Source organism: Theobroma cacao, chromosome 8 (assembly GCF_000208745.1).
Source record: "Theobroma cacao cultivar B97-61/B2 chromosome 8, Criollo_cocoa_genome_V2, whole genome shotgun sequence".
NCBI classification, from domain to species: domain Eukaryota; kingdom Viridiplantae; phylum Streptophyta; class Magnoliopsida; order Malvales; family Malvaceae; genus Theobroma; species Theobroma cacao.
Window position 1 is genome coordinate 14,644,728 of NC_030857.1, and position 16,988 is coordinate 14,661,715.

The 16,988-nt window shown below is 36.5% G+C and overlaps 2 protein-coding genes across 2 annotated transcripts; one reads left to right on the forward strand and one right to left on the reverse strand.

Annotated features, from left to right (window-relative positions):
* On the forward strand, positions 211–6,347 carry LOC18592847 (queuine tRNA-ribosyltransferase subunit qtrtd1). Its single transcript, XM_018125332.1, has 10 exons — positions 211–527; positions 601–775; positions 879–1,037; positions 2,945–3,038; positions 3,307–3,377; positions 4,406–4,457; positions 4,748–4,796; positions 4,891–5,028; positions 5,764–5,883; positions 6,036–6,347. The coding sequence occupies exons 1-10, from the start codon at positions 328–330 to the stop codon at positions 6,193–6,195; spliced, it is 1,218 nt and encodes a 405-aa protein (XP_017980821.1). The 5' UTR covers positions 211–327; the 3' UTR covers positions 6,196–6,347.
* Positions 15,480–16,748, reverse strand: LOC18592848 (acetylglutamate kinase, chloroplastic). The gene has a single exon (XM_007019759.2). It carries the CDS (start codon positions 16,621–16,623, stop codon positions 15,568–15,570), a length of 1,056 nt encoding a protein of 351 aa, XP_007019821.2. The 5' UTR covers positions 16,624–16,748; the 3' UTR covers positions 15,480–15,567.

The window sequence follows — 16,988 nt, forward strand, 5'->3', positions numbered from 1 at the left end:
TATATATATATATATATATATATATTTATTTATATTTAAAAAAATTGTAATTATTACCTGAAAATAATATTTATAAAAAATAGATAATTTAAGAATAATTTATGGATTATTATTATAAAATTTATATAATTGTGACATTAATTGTCTTTATAATAATTGTTTTCCATTTTAAAATTTTTATGTATAATTATTTTAAAAAAAATTCGGTGTAAACATATGAACACAAGAAAAGCAGGGATGTGAATAAACCTCAACAAAACCCTGTCCCTGCTCCCCGCTCCCCGAAGACGGCCTATTTCCCGCTCCAATTCCGTTAACAGCAGTGGCATGAAGTTCGCCGTGAAGGCATGGAGCAACGGAAGAGCACGGGCAGGTGTGCTCCACCTGGGCTGCTGCCCAACCCCCATCGAGACTCCTTCTCTTCTCCTCTCCACCCGTAAAGGCCTGCCCCTTTTCATCTCTCCTGACCTTCTCCCTTCCCTCCCTTCCCCTGACTCCCGTCTCCTCTATGTCAGCCCCCTTCACTTGTAAGTTCTTTCTTTTTTCCTTTGATTTATCCTTCATTTCTTGTTTGCTGAACACATTTTGTATATTTTGCAGCTTGGAAGGCCTTTCAATCAAAACAATATCAAAAATCGGAGGGCTTCACCAGCTGCTCGGTTTGCATGAATATGGGTTTGTGGCTGTACCGAGGGATTCCATTCAATGCCTTCCGGAAGCTAATGGCACTAACAAACTTGGGGCGTCTTTCGAGACCCCTTGTGGTCGTCTTTTGGTATTTTTTGCTCAAATTCAAAATTTTCATTTAATCACTTGTGAAATGTTATTTATGTTTAGGCCTTTTATAATTTTGTGTAAAATTGTAATATGGTTACTAGATTAAACCAGTAGAATATATGGAAATGATATCTTCCATGAAGCCCGAGCTGTGGGCTACTTTGGCTGATGAAGTGCCTGCCTGGGTGTCTGATAAGAGGAACAAGACCTCAGTGGATCGGACTATTAAATGGCTGGATGAATGCATTGTGTCAAGCCCAGTAATTTTCTTCCTCGCCTTTTCTCTGTGTTCTTTGGCTCACTAAAACTTGAATAACATGTTTTTGGCTTTTTTAAACTGATAATTATCATAAAGTAAAACCAATATCGGTTTCATTGTTAGTTGCTGTTTATTATGTTCTCTTTTTGTGAATTTCTAACTTACATAGCATTTGAACTTTGCTGGATTTTAATTTACAAACACCATTGCTTTGTGCAATGTGGAGGTTTAGAAAGTATTGGAGTGTTGTCACATCAATAATGTTCCACAACATGCCAGCATATTGTTTGAAACCATTAAAAAAAATCAAATTTCTTCCTTCTTCCTTTGTAGTTTTAGTTTTTAGATGAAGTTTCCTGGTGCATGTTTAAAAGATGATAAAGTTTTAGATTATGAGACTAAGCCTACAGTTAATCTAAACTTAGAACATTGAAAGACTACCTGAGAGTATAAGGTATTTGAGGTCAAGCTGGAGCAAAACATAATATATAGAGTGCAATTCTAGTGAAAGGAATAAACAGAGATAATAATGAAGTTCAAATTGATGATCAGGAGGTTCTTAAGAGTACCTATATTCAGTATCGATGATTAAGGAAAGAGAAGTGGAAAAGGATGGTATTCATGGGACAGAGTAGATTAGATGGTTTAGAGAGTGTTCCAAGGATTTTGTGTGGTTATAAGATGGCAGCAGGCTTGAAAGGATTTTTTTATAAAGTAGCCATAGGTCCAGCTATCCTGTATGGCTGTTGGGTAGTTAGAATGGCATGTTCATAAGATGAGTTTAGTTTGTATGAGGATGTTAAAATGTGTGTCTCATGATGCAAGAAGAGACCAAAAGAAATGAAGTCATTTTGTGGGAATGTTAAATTAATTTGATTCAAGTAGACACAGTAAAGAGAGATAGAGGTGGATCAATTGGTTGAGGTATTTAAAAACAAGGATTTGGCATTGGGATGACTAAGAGGACAGCTTTTAAGTACATTGGAGAAAATTGATTAACATTGCCACCACCAACTAGTCTTGGATCATACCTCAATTGACTTGAGTTGTATTGGTTGTGTGGGTGGAGACCTCATGAATGTCCTTTGAAGATTTGGATAGTGTGCTTGGAGGAAGGGAGACTGGACTTGAAGGTAGTAAAAGTGGTTAAAAAATATTATGCTCTATCCCGTTTTATAAAGCAGAGCAGAGGGTTTGGATGTGAATCAAATCTGCCTGAACCTGCAAAAGCCACCTTTTAAGTACCTTCAAACCTGAAAGATTTAAGAGTAAAGTATTCCCTTTTATAATTCTTGCCCCTAAAATTTTCTCTTGCTAACTGTTCCAGATTAATGTATGATGCAATAGTACAAAAGCCCTATGCTTTACTCTACTTTCCTCTCCTTTTCTAATCAAAGCAGAGGATAATTGTATCCTTTTGCTCCACCCCTCTTCTTTTATTCTATTCTTGCTTAATACAAGTTCTTGATAAATTTAGATCAAACCATATTTTCATTAGAATGTTAGGATTACGAGCAATGTGATTTATTTTTTTTAAGTTGGAGCTGATATTTAGTTGTTAAGTAGGTAGATAATGTGAGAGTCCTGCTTCTTTGAAGATAGGAACAATCTAAGGGTTCTCATAAGTACTTACCGGAACCAGGTGGGCTTTGATTAATGAAATTATGAGCTGTGCCTTCTTAAGGAATATATGGCTATTGTCTTCTCTCTATGTGGAATTGTAGATGAAAGGTTTAAGCAAATATTTGGTTGAATGTTATGAATTTGTCAGCATTTACTGTGGAATGTGTTTAGTTTTAAATTTATTGGATAATTATTATGCCAAAATAACATTTGTATAGCTTTCCAAACATACACTGTGACATTTAGGCTGATTGATATGAGCTTGTATTAACTCATGGATTTTAGGTAGGTGGAGCTGTTTTTGGAGCTATTGTTGGAGGATCTAGTTTAGAAGAAAGACAACGATGTGCCCAAGAGGTAGCTAGGAGAAATGTATCAGGTATATCGATGAATTGGACTCTTCTTTATGCTATAAAATTTTAACATTCAGTCTGTTGCTTGACTCCAGTACGTGTATGACTCCAGTACACGTGGGTTAGTGGCATATCCGTTCTTCATAATGTATATGCATGCTTGCTACGTTGAAAGTTAGGTCTTTCAGATTTCATTTTATTCATAGTTCATATTGTTAATGTGTTTATTTTGGTTTGCAAATCCATTTTGGGTGTCGAGTAAGTAAAGTAATGATTTTAACATAACTTATGCAGGTTATTGGGTTGGAGGGTTTGGGCTTGGGGAGAGCATGAATGAGCGCCCTGCTCTGCTTAATGCTGTCATTGTGAGTAACTTAACCCGTATTTTAGGCAAAAGTAATCAGTTTAACTTATACTAATATAAAATACATAATTGAAAATTCAATAATGTTTGGATGTGTAGATTAAAGAGGAAAAAAGTCGTAAAAAACAAATGGTTTGTAAGATAACAGTAGTGTGGCAGAGTGAGTCTCTTCCTCTGGTGTAAAGGACCAAATGTATAGTCATAAGCACAAAATATACCAAGGTTAAGGCTAATTGATGCAGCCATTGAAATACTTAATTCATTGCTCTTTGTTGCACAAGTTTCGTTTTCCAATTTAGGATTTTATTTATATTATGAATTCCAGGGTGGGGAATTGTAATTTTGTCCATTTTGTACCCTGTTTATTATGTTATTTTGTCAACTTTAGTTTATTTAGGAGCTTAGGTTATTTCCTTGGAGTCTAAGTTGGTTATTCACTTGTTCATTAGTAAGTTTTCTAGTTGGAATCCCATCCTAGTGGGGTGATGATATGGGACACACATTCGGGGTAATCTGCCTAGGTGGGATTTATGGTGAGCTTGGGCTAGAAAAATTAGGAATTCTAGGATTTATGGCTTTGATTGGAATTAGGTTTAGGATTAAAGAACCAATTTGGATATGAATTAATTGAGATTTTATCTTAAAAGAAGGCTGGAATATTAGAATGGTTGCTGGAGTTTCTGGACAGTAGAGAAACTAGAAGAAAGTTTTATGGGTGTTGTTCTTGTGCTGTTAACAGCAAACCTAGAACCTTCTAGCAACAGAGGGAAAACTCAATCATTCAATCACAGAATTCTCTAAATCTCTCAATAACTCAATCTCCAATGGATAATCACAAGGTGCATCCTTTATGGCTCATTTTGGATGGTAGTTCCACAGAGTTTCCTACCTGGTTTGAGAAATAATTAAATTGCAACTATGCTCATTGGCTTGGCAAGTTTATATTTTCTGGATTAATTGCAGCAATAGAGTGGCAATACTATGTTCTGTTCGTAATTGTAAGTTCTAACAGTATTAGTTAATACTCAGGAAACCTTGCCAGAGGAAAAGCCGCGGTTCATATGTGGGCTTGGACTACCAGGTATCGAATTAATTTCTGTTTTCTTCACTTTGTATCTATTATTTTCTTTTTCATTACCTTTTTCTTCTCTTTTCTCTGTGTCCTCTCTCTGTCGGGGTTGGGGGTCTCTTCTGGTCATCATGAGAGTCAATTTTGAAGGGGAAAAAGAGGTGTTAGATGTGGAGCAGTCTGGATTCACATCTCTATCATTGTTGGCACAGTTATGTTCCAGAAACACATTTATAATTTTACTATATTGATTTGTAATGTAATCACATCTTCACAAATTAATTTCTTTTTTGATTTCACAGAGGAAATATTGCAGGGTGTTGCTGCAGGTGTTGACCTTTTTGAGTCGACGTATGTAGCTTAGTTCACTATGTATTATCATCATCTGACCTGTCTTTTCCTTTCTCTAATCACTTGAAGTTAATTTTCTGTCACTGTTTTACAGTTATATTTACCATCTTACACTTGGAGGCTTTGCACTTACCTTTCCGCTAGACAGCATGGAGATAAATGCATCCAATCTTGCGTCAAGTGATGTAGGAAGCGACCTCAGAAAAATTAATCTGAGAGCAACAGTGTTTAGGTAATTTACAAGATATCTTCGTTCTTTTAAAGAATAATGCTATTGCTGAAAAAAAAAATTGGTTGCCTCAGGTTAAAGGTTGATAGTTTTTGTTCATATCTCAAAACTTTTATAATTTGTGGAGGTTGGTTTATGCCTTCTATAACAATTTCTATCATCATGCACTTTCCTATGAAGCATAGGAATATTGGTATTTTGTATCATTTTTTTTTCTCTTTTTTTACAGCTTTGAATGATCTACCAAATGTTGTTTACACTTCTTTGGAACTTGAATACTTTGTATAGCATCAATTTAGTTGCTTCTATTATTTTGTTCTTTCTTCTTTTACATTGGAAAAGATTAGAGGTGATATTTTTATAATGTATATCATCTGCTTATCTTAATACATTATTACTTAAAAAGGTACCATTTGGCATGAAAATTTTATCTTTTCTTTCATTATTTATCTTATACTTTCTATTAGATTTCACTGTAAATAAAAAAAAAAGGACAAAGCAAATGCTATGTGGATGCATTTATACTTCCTACATCACTTAGTTTTATCTCTTGGTTGCTGTCACTTTCTAACTGAAACTGAAGATGTTTTATGCATGTGGATGAGTCATTTTGGATCCATATTAGCCATGGAACAAATCATCTGTGTCTCATTGGGAATTTATGTTTTTCACTTATGAAATTTGGTAAATTCCATTGACAATCTCATGTGTTTTTCTATTGGCTTTTACCTTATTCAGGAAAGATACAACACCAATTATTGAAGGCTGTACATGTTACACATGCCAAAATCATACCCGAGCCTACATTAATCATCTACTCAATGTTCACGAAATGTTGGCCCAAATTCTGCTGGAAATGTACTGTCCTTTTCTTCTCTCCCACCATATTATATAACCATTTCTGAAGTTGTCTTTATCGTTGTTTGTTCCTCACTGTTGAAAACACACTAATCTTTTCTGGTGAGGTTTTCTCTATCAAGATACTCACAGGTTTGTACTTGATGTTGCAGACATAATACCCACCATTTTCTGGGGTTTTTCCGATCAATAAGGGAAGCAATTAAGGCAGGCCGATTTGAGGAATTTCGGAAGAAATTTGTTCAAAGTAGGTGTGATCATCTTGCTGTAGCTTCCCTAGATGTGGGCTTTAGCCAGACGAGACTTGTTTGATTAATGAAATGATCTTGTGAGCATTTGTAAACCATCTGATGACATGTTTTTGAAGTAATATGGCAGAATATTTACATCCATTTTTGAAGTAATATAAATAGCTGTTTACTTGCAAGTGATTCGTACCATTGAGGTGTTTTTAGAGATGACAATGGGGTGTAGTAGTATGTAAATGGGCATTTGTAATTGTTTTTTTTATAGTAAAGACGGGGAGGGCTAATAGTAATAGTAGTACCCCCACCCACGTGGAGGGTGATAACCCCACCGGTTGATTTCATTTTCGATTTTTGGATCAACATCTCTCTTATATAGCGGAAGCTACGTAGATGGTCACAATTTGATTGTTGCTATACTGGCGAAGATGTCACTTGTGAAACTCTTTAGCTGGGTTTACACAATCTGAGAAATGCCATTGCTATCCTGGCAAGAATGGAAGATCCGACCTCGAACAAAAACAATGCATTGCAGAATTGTGCTAAAGCACTGCTGGTTCTAGTTCAGATGATTGCTGAATCTACAAGGTTTCAATTGATTACTGAGCACATTGCTAGTAACACAAACTGGTACAATTCCGTACCACTCACTTCGCAACTTATCAGGTTGCAGCAAGCCTTTCGCACTTTTTCTAGTGCTGTCTAACGTGCTGACGTCTACTCGAGAGATAGTACGCCCTTGCCTACTGTCCCGTACCCTAACCCAGCCAACATTTGGACTGTAGGTCAGGCCAATGCCGCACTTGGGATCTTGCTGTATGTCTCGCGCACAAGCAGCCGCTTGAGATGCCAAGCTGATGTTGATGCTGGTAGTGCTCGTAATGCGGATACAAATGTTTCATACGTGCGTACCGTAGTGATCCTCTCTACGGAACGGTGAAGGTCAAAGACTTTTGGGACTTTCATATACTATATGTGTTACAAAATAGTATATTTCATAAGATTCAAACATTTCACATTACCAAAATATATAAAAGGTGAATGCTTTATATAAGAAAATCAACTATAAATTTGTTGCAAGCAAGGAAAATGAAATGGGTTTGTGTGCATATAAAATTGAGTCAAATTTTTAGAAATTTCAAATTCTCCCCTTGCGTGCGAATACACACGTGGGTTGTGCCTAAATGATTTTTTGTACCTTGACTTTAATTTTTTTAAGCTTTTTCAGCCTTTGATTAAATCAAACTCAAAGCTTTTCCAGCCTTTGATTAAATCAAACTCAAACTCTACCATGCTTACTTGATTCTCCTAGTTTTACTCCAACGTTTATCTGACTTAGTATAAATGCTGATCAGGTTTTTCTCAACTCTCTAATCTGGTGCAACGTTCACCTTATTTGGTGCAACATTCACTTCACCCATGCTTATAAATACAGCCTCACACCTTCACTCACAACACACACCAAAGCTTTTCTTCTCTTAAGCTTTCTCCACTAATTTCCTTTGCCTCCTTTCTCCTCTTAAGCTTTCTCTGCCTCATTTCTTTTCTAGTTGGGTTTTTTCCTTTCTACTGTTCCTGTCATCCCTTAATAGTTTGTGCAAATTATAAGGAAACGTTTGTTGAATCCTAGAGGATAATCGCTACAGTCCTTTTGCATCGAGTTTTATACTCTGAAAAAGCGAAAATTATCCTTAAGGATAGTGATATCACGTCTCAGACCAATTACTGTTTTACTTGTTTTATATTCCTTTGTTGCTAATATTTTTTTTCTAACATTCTTAAGGATAATGGATTCCCACGTTGATAATGTTGCTGCCTCTGTCCCTACTGCCACCACCAATGTCAACGGTTTCCCCATAGCTTCCACTCCGATGACCATTACTCTTATGCCCTCGTTTCATATGCCAAACCATTTCCAGAGATTTCCAAAATAGAAGTCTTTGGTGGTAGAAACTTCAAAAGGTGGCAAGAAAGGATTTTTTTCAATCCTTGATGTTCATGGGGTGGCTTTTGCACTAATTGATTCCAAGCCAGATGATGTCAAGATGTTAGAACCATGGATGCATGCAAATAAGGCATGCAGGCATACAATCATTAGCACACTTTTTAATGAGTTGTTTGATGTATACAACCCTTACAAAGAAGCAAAACAAATATGGGAGTCAATGATAGCCAAATACACTGTTGAAGATGTTGGGAAACAGAAGTTCGTGATTGGCAACTTTTATCTCTAGAAGATGATAGATGACAAGGACATCAAGAGTCAGATCAATGAATACCACAAGTTGGTGGATGATTTGAAGGCTGAAAAAATCAACTTGCAAGAAGAATTCGTTGCTGGATTGCTGATTGAGAAGCTGCCAGAATCTTGGAATGGATACAAGCAACAACTGAAGCACAAGGAAAAGCAGTTGTCACTTGCAGATTTAATTATGCACATCATCATTGAAGACACAACCCGCAGAGAGATTAAGGCCTCCAAAGCTAAGGAAATTGTAACTAAAGGCAATCTAGTGCAAGGCAGAACCCAACGTTAACAAAGGTACCCTTACAAACTTGATCATAAACCTAAAGCTCCTCATCCCACCTTCAAAAAGAAAGGTAGTTGTTTTGTTTGTGGAAAGCCAGGGCATCATGCAGCACAATGCAGGAAAATAGCAAAGGGAAATGACGAACCTACTAATCCAAAAGTCAACTTGGTCAAAACAGATGAATCTGATGATGTAATTGCTGCAGTCATTTCACAAGCAAATATGGTGGCCAGTGTGAAGGAATGGGTGGTAGACTCAGGTGCTACCAAGCATATCTGTGCAAACAGAAATGCCTTTACCTTTTATACTCCAGTAGGGGAAAGAGAAGAGACAATATACCTTGGTGATTTTTGAACTGCTCAAATTCTTGGTAATGGGAAAGTCCTTCTCAAGCTCACATTTGGCAAAACCCTAGCTCTAAATGATGTTCTTCATGTTCCTAATATAAAGGCAAACTTGGTATCTATGGTCTTATTAGGTAAGGTTGGGGTGAAAGTGTCATTCGAATCTGACAAGATCGTGATGACAAAAATAATGTGTTTGTGGGTAAGGGTTATTACAATCAGGGACTCTTTGTACTTAACATTTCCAATGTTTTGAATGAAACTAGCAATTCTTCAGCTTACATGATTGACTTTGTTGATTTATGCATGGTAGACTAGGACATGTTAGCATTCCCTAAATTAAGAAAATGCAATAACTAGATTTAATTTCTAGTGTTAAAAATGGATGCTTTAATAAATGCGAAATATGTGCTGAAACAAAATCAACTAAGAAAACTTGTATTTTAGTAAATAAGAAATTTGAATTATTAAGTTTAATTCATACAAACTTAGGAGATATAAAACAAACTGTGACTAGAGGTGGTAAGCAATACTATTTTATATTTATTGACGATTATTCTAGATTTACTAGAGTTTATTTGCTTAGGCATAAAGATGAAGCTTTTGACATGTTTATTAAATATAAAGCTGAGGTAAAGAATCAACTGAATAAAAAGATAAAAAGAGTTAGATCAGATAGAGAGATTGAATATATACCGATTAATGATATTTTTGGAAAAAAAAGAATAATTCATGAAATTACTCCTTCATATTCTCCTGAATCAAATGGTGCAACTGAAAGAAAAAATAAAACATTAAAAGAAATGATGAACTTTATGCTTGTTAGTTCCAATGCACATGAAAATTTATAAGGTGAAGCTTTATTATCTGCATGTCATACTCAAAATAGAATACCTTATAAAAAAACTGGTAAGACACCTTATGAATTATGGAAAGGTTATTCTCCTAATTTAAAATATTTGAAAGAATGGGGGTGTCTAGCTAAGGTAATGCTTCCTGAATTTAAGAAGAGAAAAATTGGTTCTAAAACATCTGATTGCATGTTTATTGGTTATGCTAATCATAGTGTTGCATATAGATTTCTTGTATTAAAAAGTGATGTTCTTGATTGTAATACAATTGTTGAAATAAAGAATGCTGAATTTTTTTAGCATATTTTCCCATTAAGAACTGATACAATTTCTCATACACCATTTAGTAAAAATGATTTTGAAATACAAAATGATGATTTGAGAAGGAGTAAAAGACCAAGAAAGGAAATTTCTTTTGGTAATGATTTTTATACTTATCTTGTAGATAATGATTCTTTAACTTATGCTGATGCAATTTCTTCTAAACAAAGTTTATTTTGGAAAGAAGCCATACAAAATGAGATTGATTCGATTTTACAAAATCAAACTTGGGAATTAGTTGATTTACCACTTGGAGCCAAACCAATTGATTGCAAATGGATTTTTAAAAGGAAATTTAATCCTAATAGTTCTATTGATAAATATAAAGCTAGATTAGTTGGAAAGGGTTTTACTCAAAAACCAAATATTGACTATTTTGATACTTTTGCTCCAGTAACAAGAATTGCATCAATTCATATTTTATTTGCCTTAGCTTCAATTTACAAACTTATTGTTCATCAAAAGGATGTAAAAACCATTTTTTTAAATGGTGATTTAGAAGAAGAAATTTATATGGCACAACCCCAGGGATGTATTCTTCCTAGTCAAGAAAACAAAATTTGTAAATTGATTAAATCATTATATGGCATGAAACAAGCACCAAAACAATGGCATGAGAAATTTGATCAAGTTCTTGTTAGTAATGGAGTTTCTACTGTTGGTGTTAATAAATGTGTGTACACAAAAACTGTTGATAGTGAATGTGTGATTATTAGCTTATATGTTGATGATATGCTTATTTTTGGTACATGCATTGATGTGGTCAATAAAACAAAATATTTTTTAGCTTTTAAATTTGACATGAAAGATCGAGGAGAAGCCAAAGTTATTTTGGGTATGAAAATCATAAGATGTGATAGTGGCTTAATGCTAACACAAGAGCATTATATTGAGAGACTACTTAAAAGGTTTGGACATTTTGATGTCACACTTATGAGTACTCCTTATGATAGTAATATCCAATTAAAAAAAAATAAAGGTGATAGTGTAGCTCAGTTTGAGTATGTATAGATTATTGGGAGTCTGATGCATTTGATGAATTATACTTGACCAGATATAGCTTATGCTGTATATAGACTGAGCAGATATACACAAAGTCCTAATAGAGATCATTGGACTGCCTTGAGTAGGGTGATGAAATATTTGAAAGGTACCATAAACTATGGTATTTTATATAATGGATTTCCCGCTGTATTAGAAGGATATAGTGATGCTAACTGGATCTCAAATTCAAATGAGACGAAATCTACAAGTGGTTATGTATTCACCCTTGGTGGGAGTGTTATAACTTAGAAATCAGCCAAACAAACAATAATTGCTAAATCTACAATAGAGTCAGAATTTGTAGCTTTAGAGTTGGCTAGCAATGAGGCTGAGTGGTTGAGAAACCTCTTAGCAGATATTTCGTTGGGAATAAAACCAACACCATCTGTGTCATGCATTGTGATTGCCAAGCGGCAATAGCCATTGCAAAGAATAAAACTTTCAATGGTAAAAATAAACACATTCGTTTGATACATGATGTAGTAAAGTAACTGCTTAGAGATAGAATTATATCCATTAACTACGTGAAGTCAGAGCTGAATTTGGTCGATCCTCTAACTAAACCCTTGGGAAGAAAATTAATTAATGCTACATCGAGGGGAATGTGACTTAAGCCAAATGAGGAAATCAACAAATAATAGTAACCCAACCTATGTGATTGGAAATCCCATGAATTAGGTTCATATGGGTAATAACAAGTTATTTGTTGATAAATTAATACACTATTAAAATTATTGTCCCTCCTATGGTGTGTAAGTAGTGCAAAACTGCAATGCAAGAGAGGTTGAGTTAAACTCTTAATGCATTCCATATCCCTTAAGGGTAGTATATTATATTGCAGTATACACTTGATGGAATCAACCTAATAAGTGTGGAGTGAGGCCGCTCCTATGAGAATTATGGCAAATTCTCTAGAGCACTTATGAATAACCAGGCACACGCATGGCCTATTCGCTCAAAACCACATTGAATAGCAGAAATTGTGGGAGTGTAATGTGATTGTGAAAATTATATTTCACATAAAGAATTTTGGTTTATATAAGCTACAAACTTCACCAAAATTCTGTAACTTATATTTTATTCTTTCTAGAGGTGGTTCATAGCTTAAAAAGCACCAATCACGATGCATTACACTCAAATAAAATTTGACCAAACGAAAAACTTCCTATGAAACTTTATGAAATATGTGGGGGATTGTTGAAAAATAGTGTATTTTATAAAGTTCAAACATTCCACATTGCCAAGATACATAAAATGTGAATGTCTTATATATGAAAACCAACTATGGGCTTGTTGCAAGTAGACCTGTCAATATGGGCCAACTCTGCTCTAGCCCTTGTGGGTTGAAAAAATATGAGACGGGCCAAGCCAACCCATTTTTTATATGGGCTGTGAAATCCCCAACCCAGCCCACCCCTTGCTAGCCCATGGATTGGGTTGGGCCNCCAACCCAGCCCACCCCTTGCTAGCCCATGGGTTGGGTTGGGCCAACCCATTTCTTTTTTTTTTTTAAAAAAAATTCATTTTTATAATTTTAGTTAATAAATTTTCTATTAATCATAAATTAAAATTATTAATTTGATAAGTAAAGATTAAACATATCAAAATATATAAAATAAGTAATATTATTGGTAATTAAATTATTATTTTTATATAATTAAATATATAAAATTATTAAATTAATTAAAATTATTAATTTTTTTGGCCCATAGGGCTGGCTCGCCCCAATCCACCCCAACCCACTGATTTGATGGGCTGGCCCATCTAGGCTCGGTTTAAATATGGACTTAAATTTTCATGGCCCAACCCACCCCATATTAAATGAAAAATGGGCTGACCTAATGGGTTAGGCCCATTTTGACAAGTATAGTTGCAAACAAGGAAAACAGAGTAGGTTCGTGCGCACATAAGATTAGGTTAAACCTTTAGAAATTTCAGATTTCCCCCCTTGCGCTCGAATACACACGTGGATTGTGCCTAAGTGACTTTTTGTACCTTGGCTTTAATTTTTTTTAAGCTTTTCCAACCTTTGATTAAATCAAACTCAAACTCTACCATGTTTACCTAGTTCTCCTAGTTTTGCTCCAACGTTTATCTGACTTAGTATAAATGCTGATAAGGTTTTTCTCAACTCCCTAATTTGGTGCAACGTTCACTTCACTCCATGCCTATAAATACAGCCTCACACCTTCACTCACAACACACACCAAAGCTTTTCTTTTCTTAAGCTTTTTTCGTTAATTTCCTCTGCCTCCTTTCTTCTCTTAAGCTTTCTCTGCCTCCTTTCTTTTCTAGCTGGGTTTTTTTCTTTCTGTTGTTCCTATCATCCCTTAACAGTTTGTGCAAACTATAAGGAAAGGTCTATTGAATCTTTGAGGATAATCGCTACAGTCCTTTTGCATCGAGTTTTGTACTCCGAATGTGCGAAAATTATCCTTAGAATAGTGATACCATGTCTCAGACCAATTACTGTTTTACTTGTTTTATATTCCTTTGTTGCTAATAATTTTTTTTCTAACAGTATAATCGGAGTTCAAGCGACTACGAGAGCAAAGGTCCTAACAAATTTGTCACATTGACAGGCCCTTCTATTGCTATTTCGAGTGATGATGTGTCCATTATCAATGTCAGTTTGTGGGACTTTAACAGCTTATCCTCGACGATGAGATTCCTGAAGACGACATCGTATGAGAATCAAGAAATGAGAATTTAACTTTTGCCAATTACGACAAGCGTTATGAGAACCAAGAAATGAAAATCTAACTTTTGCCAATTACGACAAGCGTTTGGAAAAAACTGTTGATAAAGATGGCAATGTTACAATGGGTTACTCCGTAGTAAGAGAAGCTCTCAACGTCTTTGTTGCTGTTATGCTGATCAACGGGGATAGTGAAACGTGGGCAGAAGTGTCTAGAACAATCAAAGCTTCGCTAGTTATAGAGGTCATCCACATCCTTCACACTGTCGGGGAAATCGTCTAGTGAATACGTCTAAGTGCATGACTATCATTACATTCCTTTAACTCGTTCGGTTGTGGTAGCACCAGCGAATTCCGAGTTAAACAATCTTGACAGATTTGTGGGATAATGATTCGCTGTCACCCGATGACCAAATTGTCAAGGAAAGTGCACATTTTGATGCAGTGGTCGAAATCCAAACCAAGAGTATACATGGTGAACATGGAGAAGTGCAAGTATCTTTCACTTGCGAGTAATGGAGGAAACGACACTCTCCTTGCCCAACTTTGCTCGTTGGTTGGTCAGTTGGGATACATTGCAAATAAATGGGGTGGAAAAGGGAGGAATAATGTTATGCTGTAATATATTTTGAGCTACCCACAGGTTGGTCGGTTGAGTTACAGAATAAATAAATGGGGAAGGGGAAGGGGGAATAATGCTAATGTTATGCTGTAATATTTTTTGTCTTTATCAGTGGATGGTATCTTTGTATATTAGATGTAATGCACAACCAAATGGGACCAAAAACACTGTTATTTTTAATCCAGTAAACAAAGCCCAATGAATAACTAATTTCATAAAAAAAAACACAATATGATAGAATTTTTTATTTATGTTCCATACAATATCCAAAAAAAAAAGAATTGTATTTGATTTATTGATACCCTTCCCTTTTTTTTAATCTCTCTATAGGATAGCCATGCCTGCCAACTTTCATTTAGCCATAACTCTTATCCTTGACTGAAAGAATCCAATTCTTTTAGCCTATTTGCCACTTGGTCATCATCTTCCGGTGGCCCAGCGCCTTTGGTAATCAACTAGTATGTTCGCTGCTAAGTATAAGCTAATACTGTAAAATCTATTCACATTTGCTGGATGAATGATCAATGAATGTTACACTTCTCATCCATCAAATACTCTTGACTCACAATTGTTCTCAGTTACCACAGATCACAGACTTCTCTCTCAATGCAACCAACAGCCACCTGCAATCTTTCATACCCTAGAAAATCAACTCTTAACTCTGGCCTAGTGTTTAAAGGTCCTGTGTACACATACTTGTCATGCTTCCAAGCTAGGAACGCAGGCCCATGGATTCATAACATATCCATATATGATTTCATTTTCCACAATCCTGTTTATACAATTAAGATGTAAACTGACATTATCGCTTATTCCCTTCTTGAATTCATATGGTCAGCTTCCATTATTCCCTTCTTGCTACACAAAATACAACTAGCAAGTGCTCATTGTTCAGGAACGGATACAAAAACAATAGGTAATGCTTCAGGCATTGAAGAAATGTATGAAAGGGAAAATCAATGAGTAACTCAGACTTGCATTGCAATAAGTAGAAAGAGTTACAAAAGAAGAAAGAGTAGAGTTATAAGTTAACCAGTGATCATGGTGCCAGCGCCTTCATCGGTCATAATCTCATGAAGTAACGAGTGCTCAACACGACCATCGATAATGCTAGCAGTGGTGACCCCTTGAGCAAGCGATCGGATACAACAATTCACCTTTGGAATCATCCCACCACCAACCTTCCCTTCCTCAATCATCTTCTTCACTCCCTTTATATCAATCTCTTTCACCAAGCTCCCAGGGTCTTCCCTGTTTCTCAAAATCCCCGCCACGTCAGTCAACAGAATCAGCTTCTCCGCCCCCAACGCCGCCGCCACCTCACCAGCTACCGTGTCCGCATTGATGTTGTAAGGCTGCCCAAACCCATCCGCCGCCACTGAAGCAATCACCGGGATGTGTCCGATGTCCACAAGCGGTTGCAGGACTGTTGGGTCCACTCTCGCGACTTCTCCAACAAATCCCAACTGGGCGGCGTTTGGGCTAGGCCGGGCAGTCAAAAGGCGTCCGTCCATACCGGAGAGGCCGACAGCAGTGGCTCCGGCGAAGTTGATACGAGAGACGAGGTCCTTGTTGACCTTGCCTACGAGGACCATGGAAACAACTTCCATGGTCCTGGCGTCGGTCACACGGAGGCCGTCACGGAACTGAGCGGGGATGTTAAGCTGATTGAGAAGGACGTTAATTTCAGGACCGCCGCCGTGGACGAGGACGGGGCGGAGGCCGACGCAGGAGAGAAGGACGAGGTCTCTGACAACAGAGGCCTTGAGCTCAGCGGATTTCATGGCGGCGCCGCCGTATTTGACGACGATGGTCTTGCCCCTGAATTTCTGGATGTAGGGGAGAGATTCAGAGAGGATTCGGACCCGAAGTTGATGATCGAGATTGTTATGTGTTGGATGAGGAGGGTCATTGAGGGTTGCAGAAGAAGAAGAAGCTCTTATGGCAAGGCGAAGACGATGAGAACTGGGGCTGAAAGAGGTTTTGGAGAATTTCAAGCTGTGGGTTTTGGTTATGGAGCTGAATGAGAGGGATTCTTGTGAAGGGTAAGAATGGAGGGATTTGCTTGTGGCTGCTGCGGCCATTTCTCTCTCCTTGCTGCTTCTCACTTGCTTTGGGTTTAGGTCTCAGCTCAAGTGTTAATATGGTCGTATCTGATGCTGCGTTAGAGAATTTGAACGGTAAGGACCGGCGGCTGGCCTGGTACGGCAGTGACCACAGTAACGTAGACCATATTTGTTACTCAATTTGCTTCCATCATCTGTGAGCTCAATTGTCTACTTCTTCAAATTCTTCAGATTTCATTCAATCCTGGAACACAACTGCTTTGAAACTCTCTGCCCATCAAATTTTTATTCTTTTTTAAAGTATTTTTTCTTTATTATTATGTATTTACCATAATATTTGTGAATTATTAATTTTCATTGTAATTATTTTTAATTTATCTTAA

Coding starts and splice junctions, on each gene's coding strand:
- LOC18592847 (XM_018125332.1), top strand. CDS start 328: ATGAAGTTCGCCGTGAAGGCATGGAGCAACGGAAGAGCACGGGCAGGT. Junction 776..878: donor CCCCTTGTGGTCGTCTTTTG/GTATTTTTTGCT, acceptor TATGGTTACTAG/ATTAAACCAGTAGAATATAT. Junction 1,038..2,944: donor AATGCATTGTGTCAAGCCCA/GTAATTTTCTTC, acceptor CATGGATTTTAG/GTAGGTGGAGCTGTTTTTGG.
- LOC18592848 (XM_007019759.2), bottom strand. CDS start 16,623: ATGGCCGCAGCAGCCACAAGCAAATCCCTCCATTCTTACCCTTCACAA.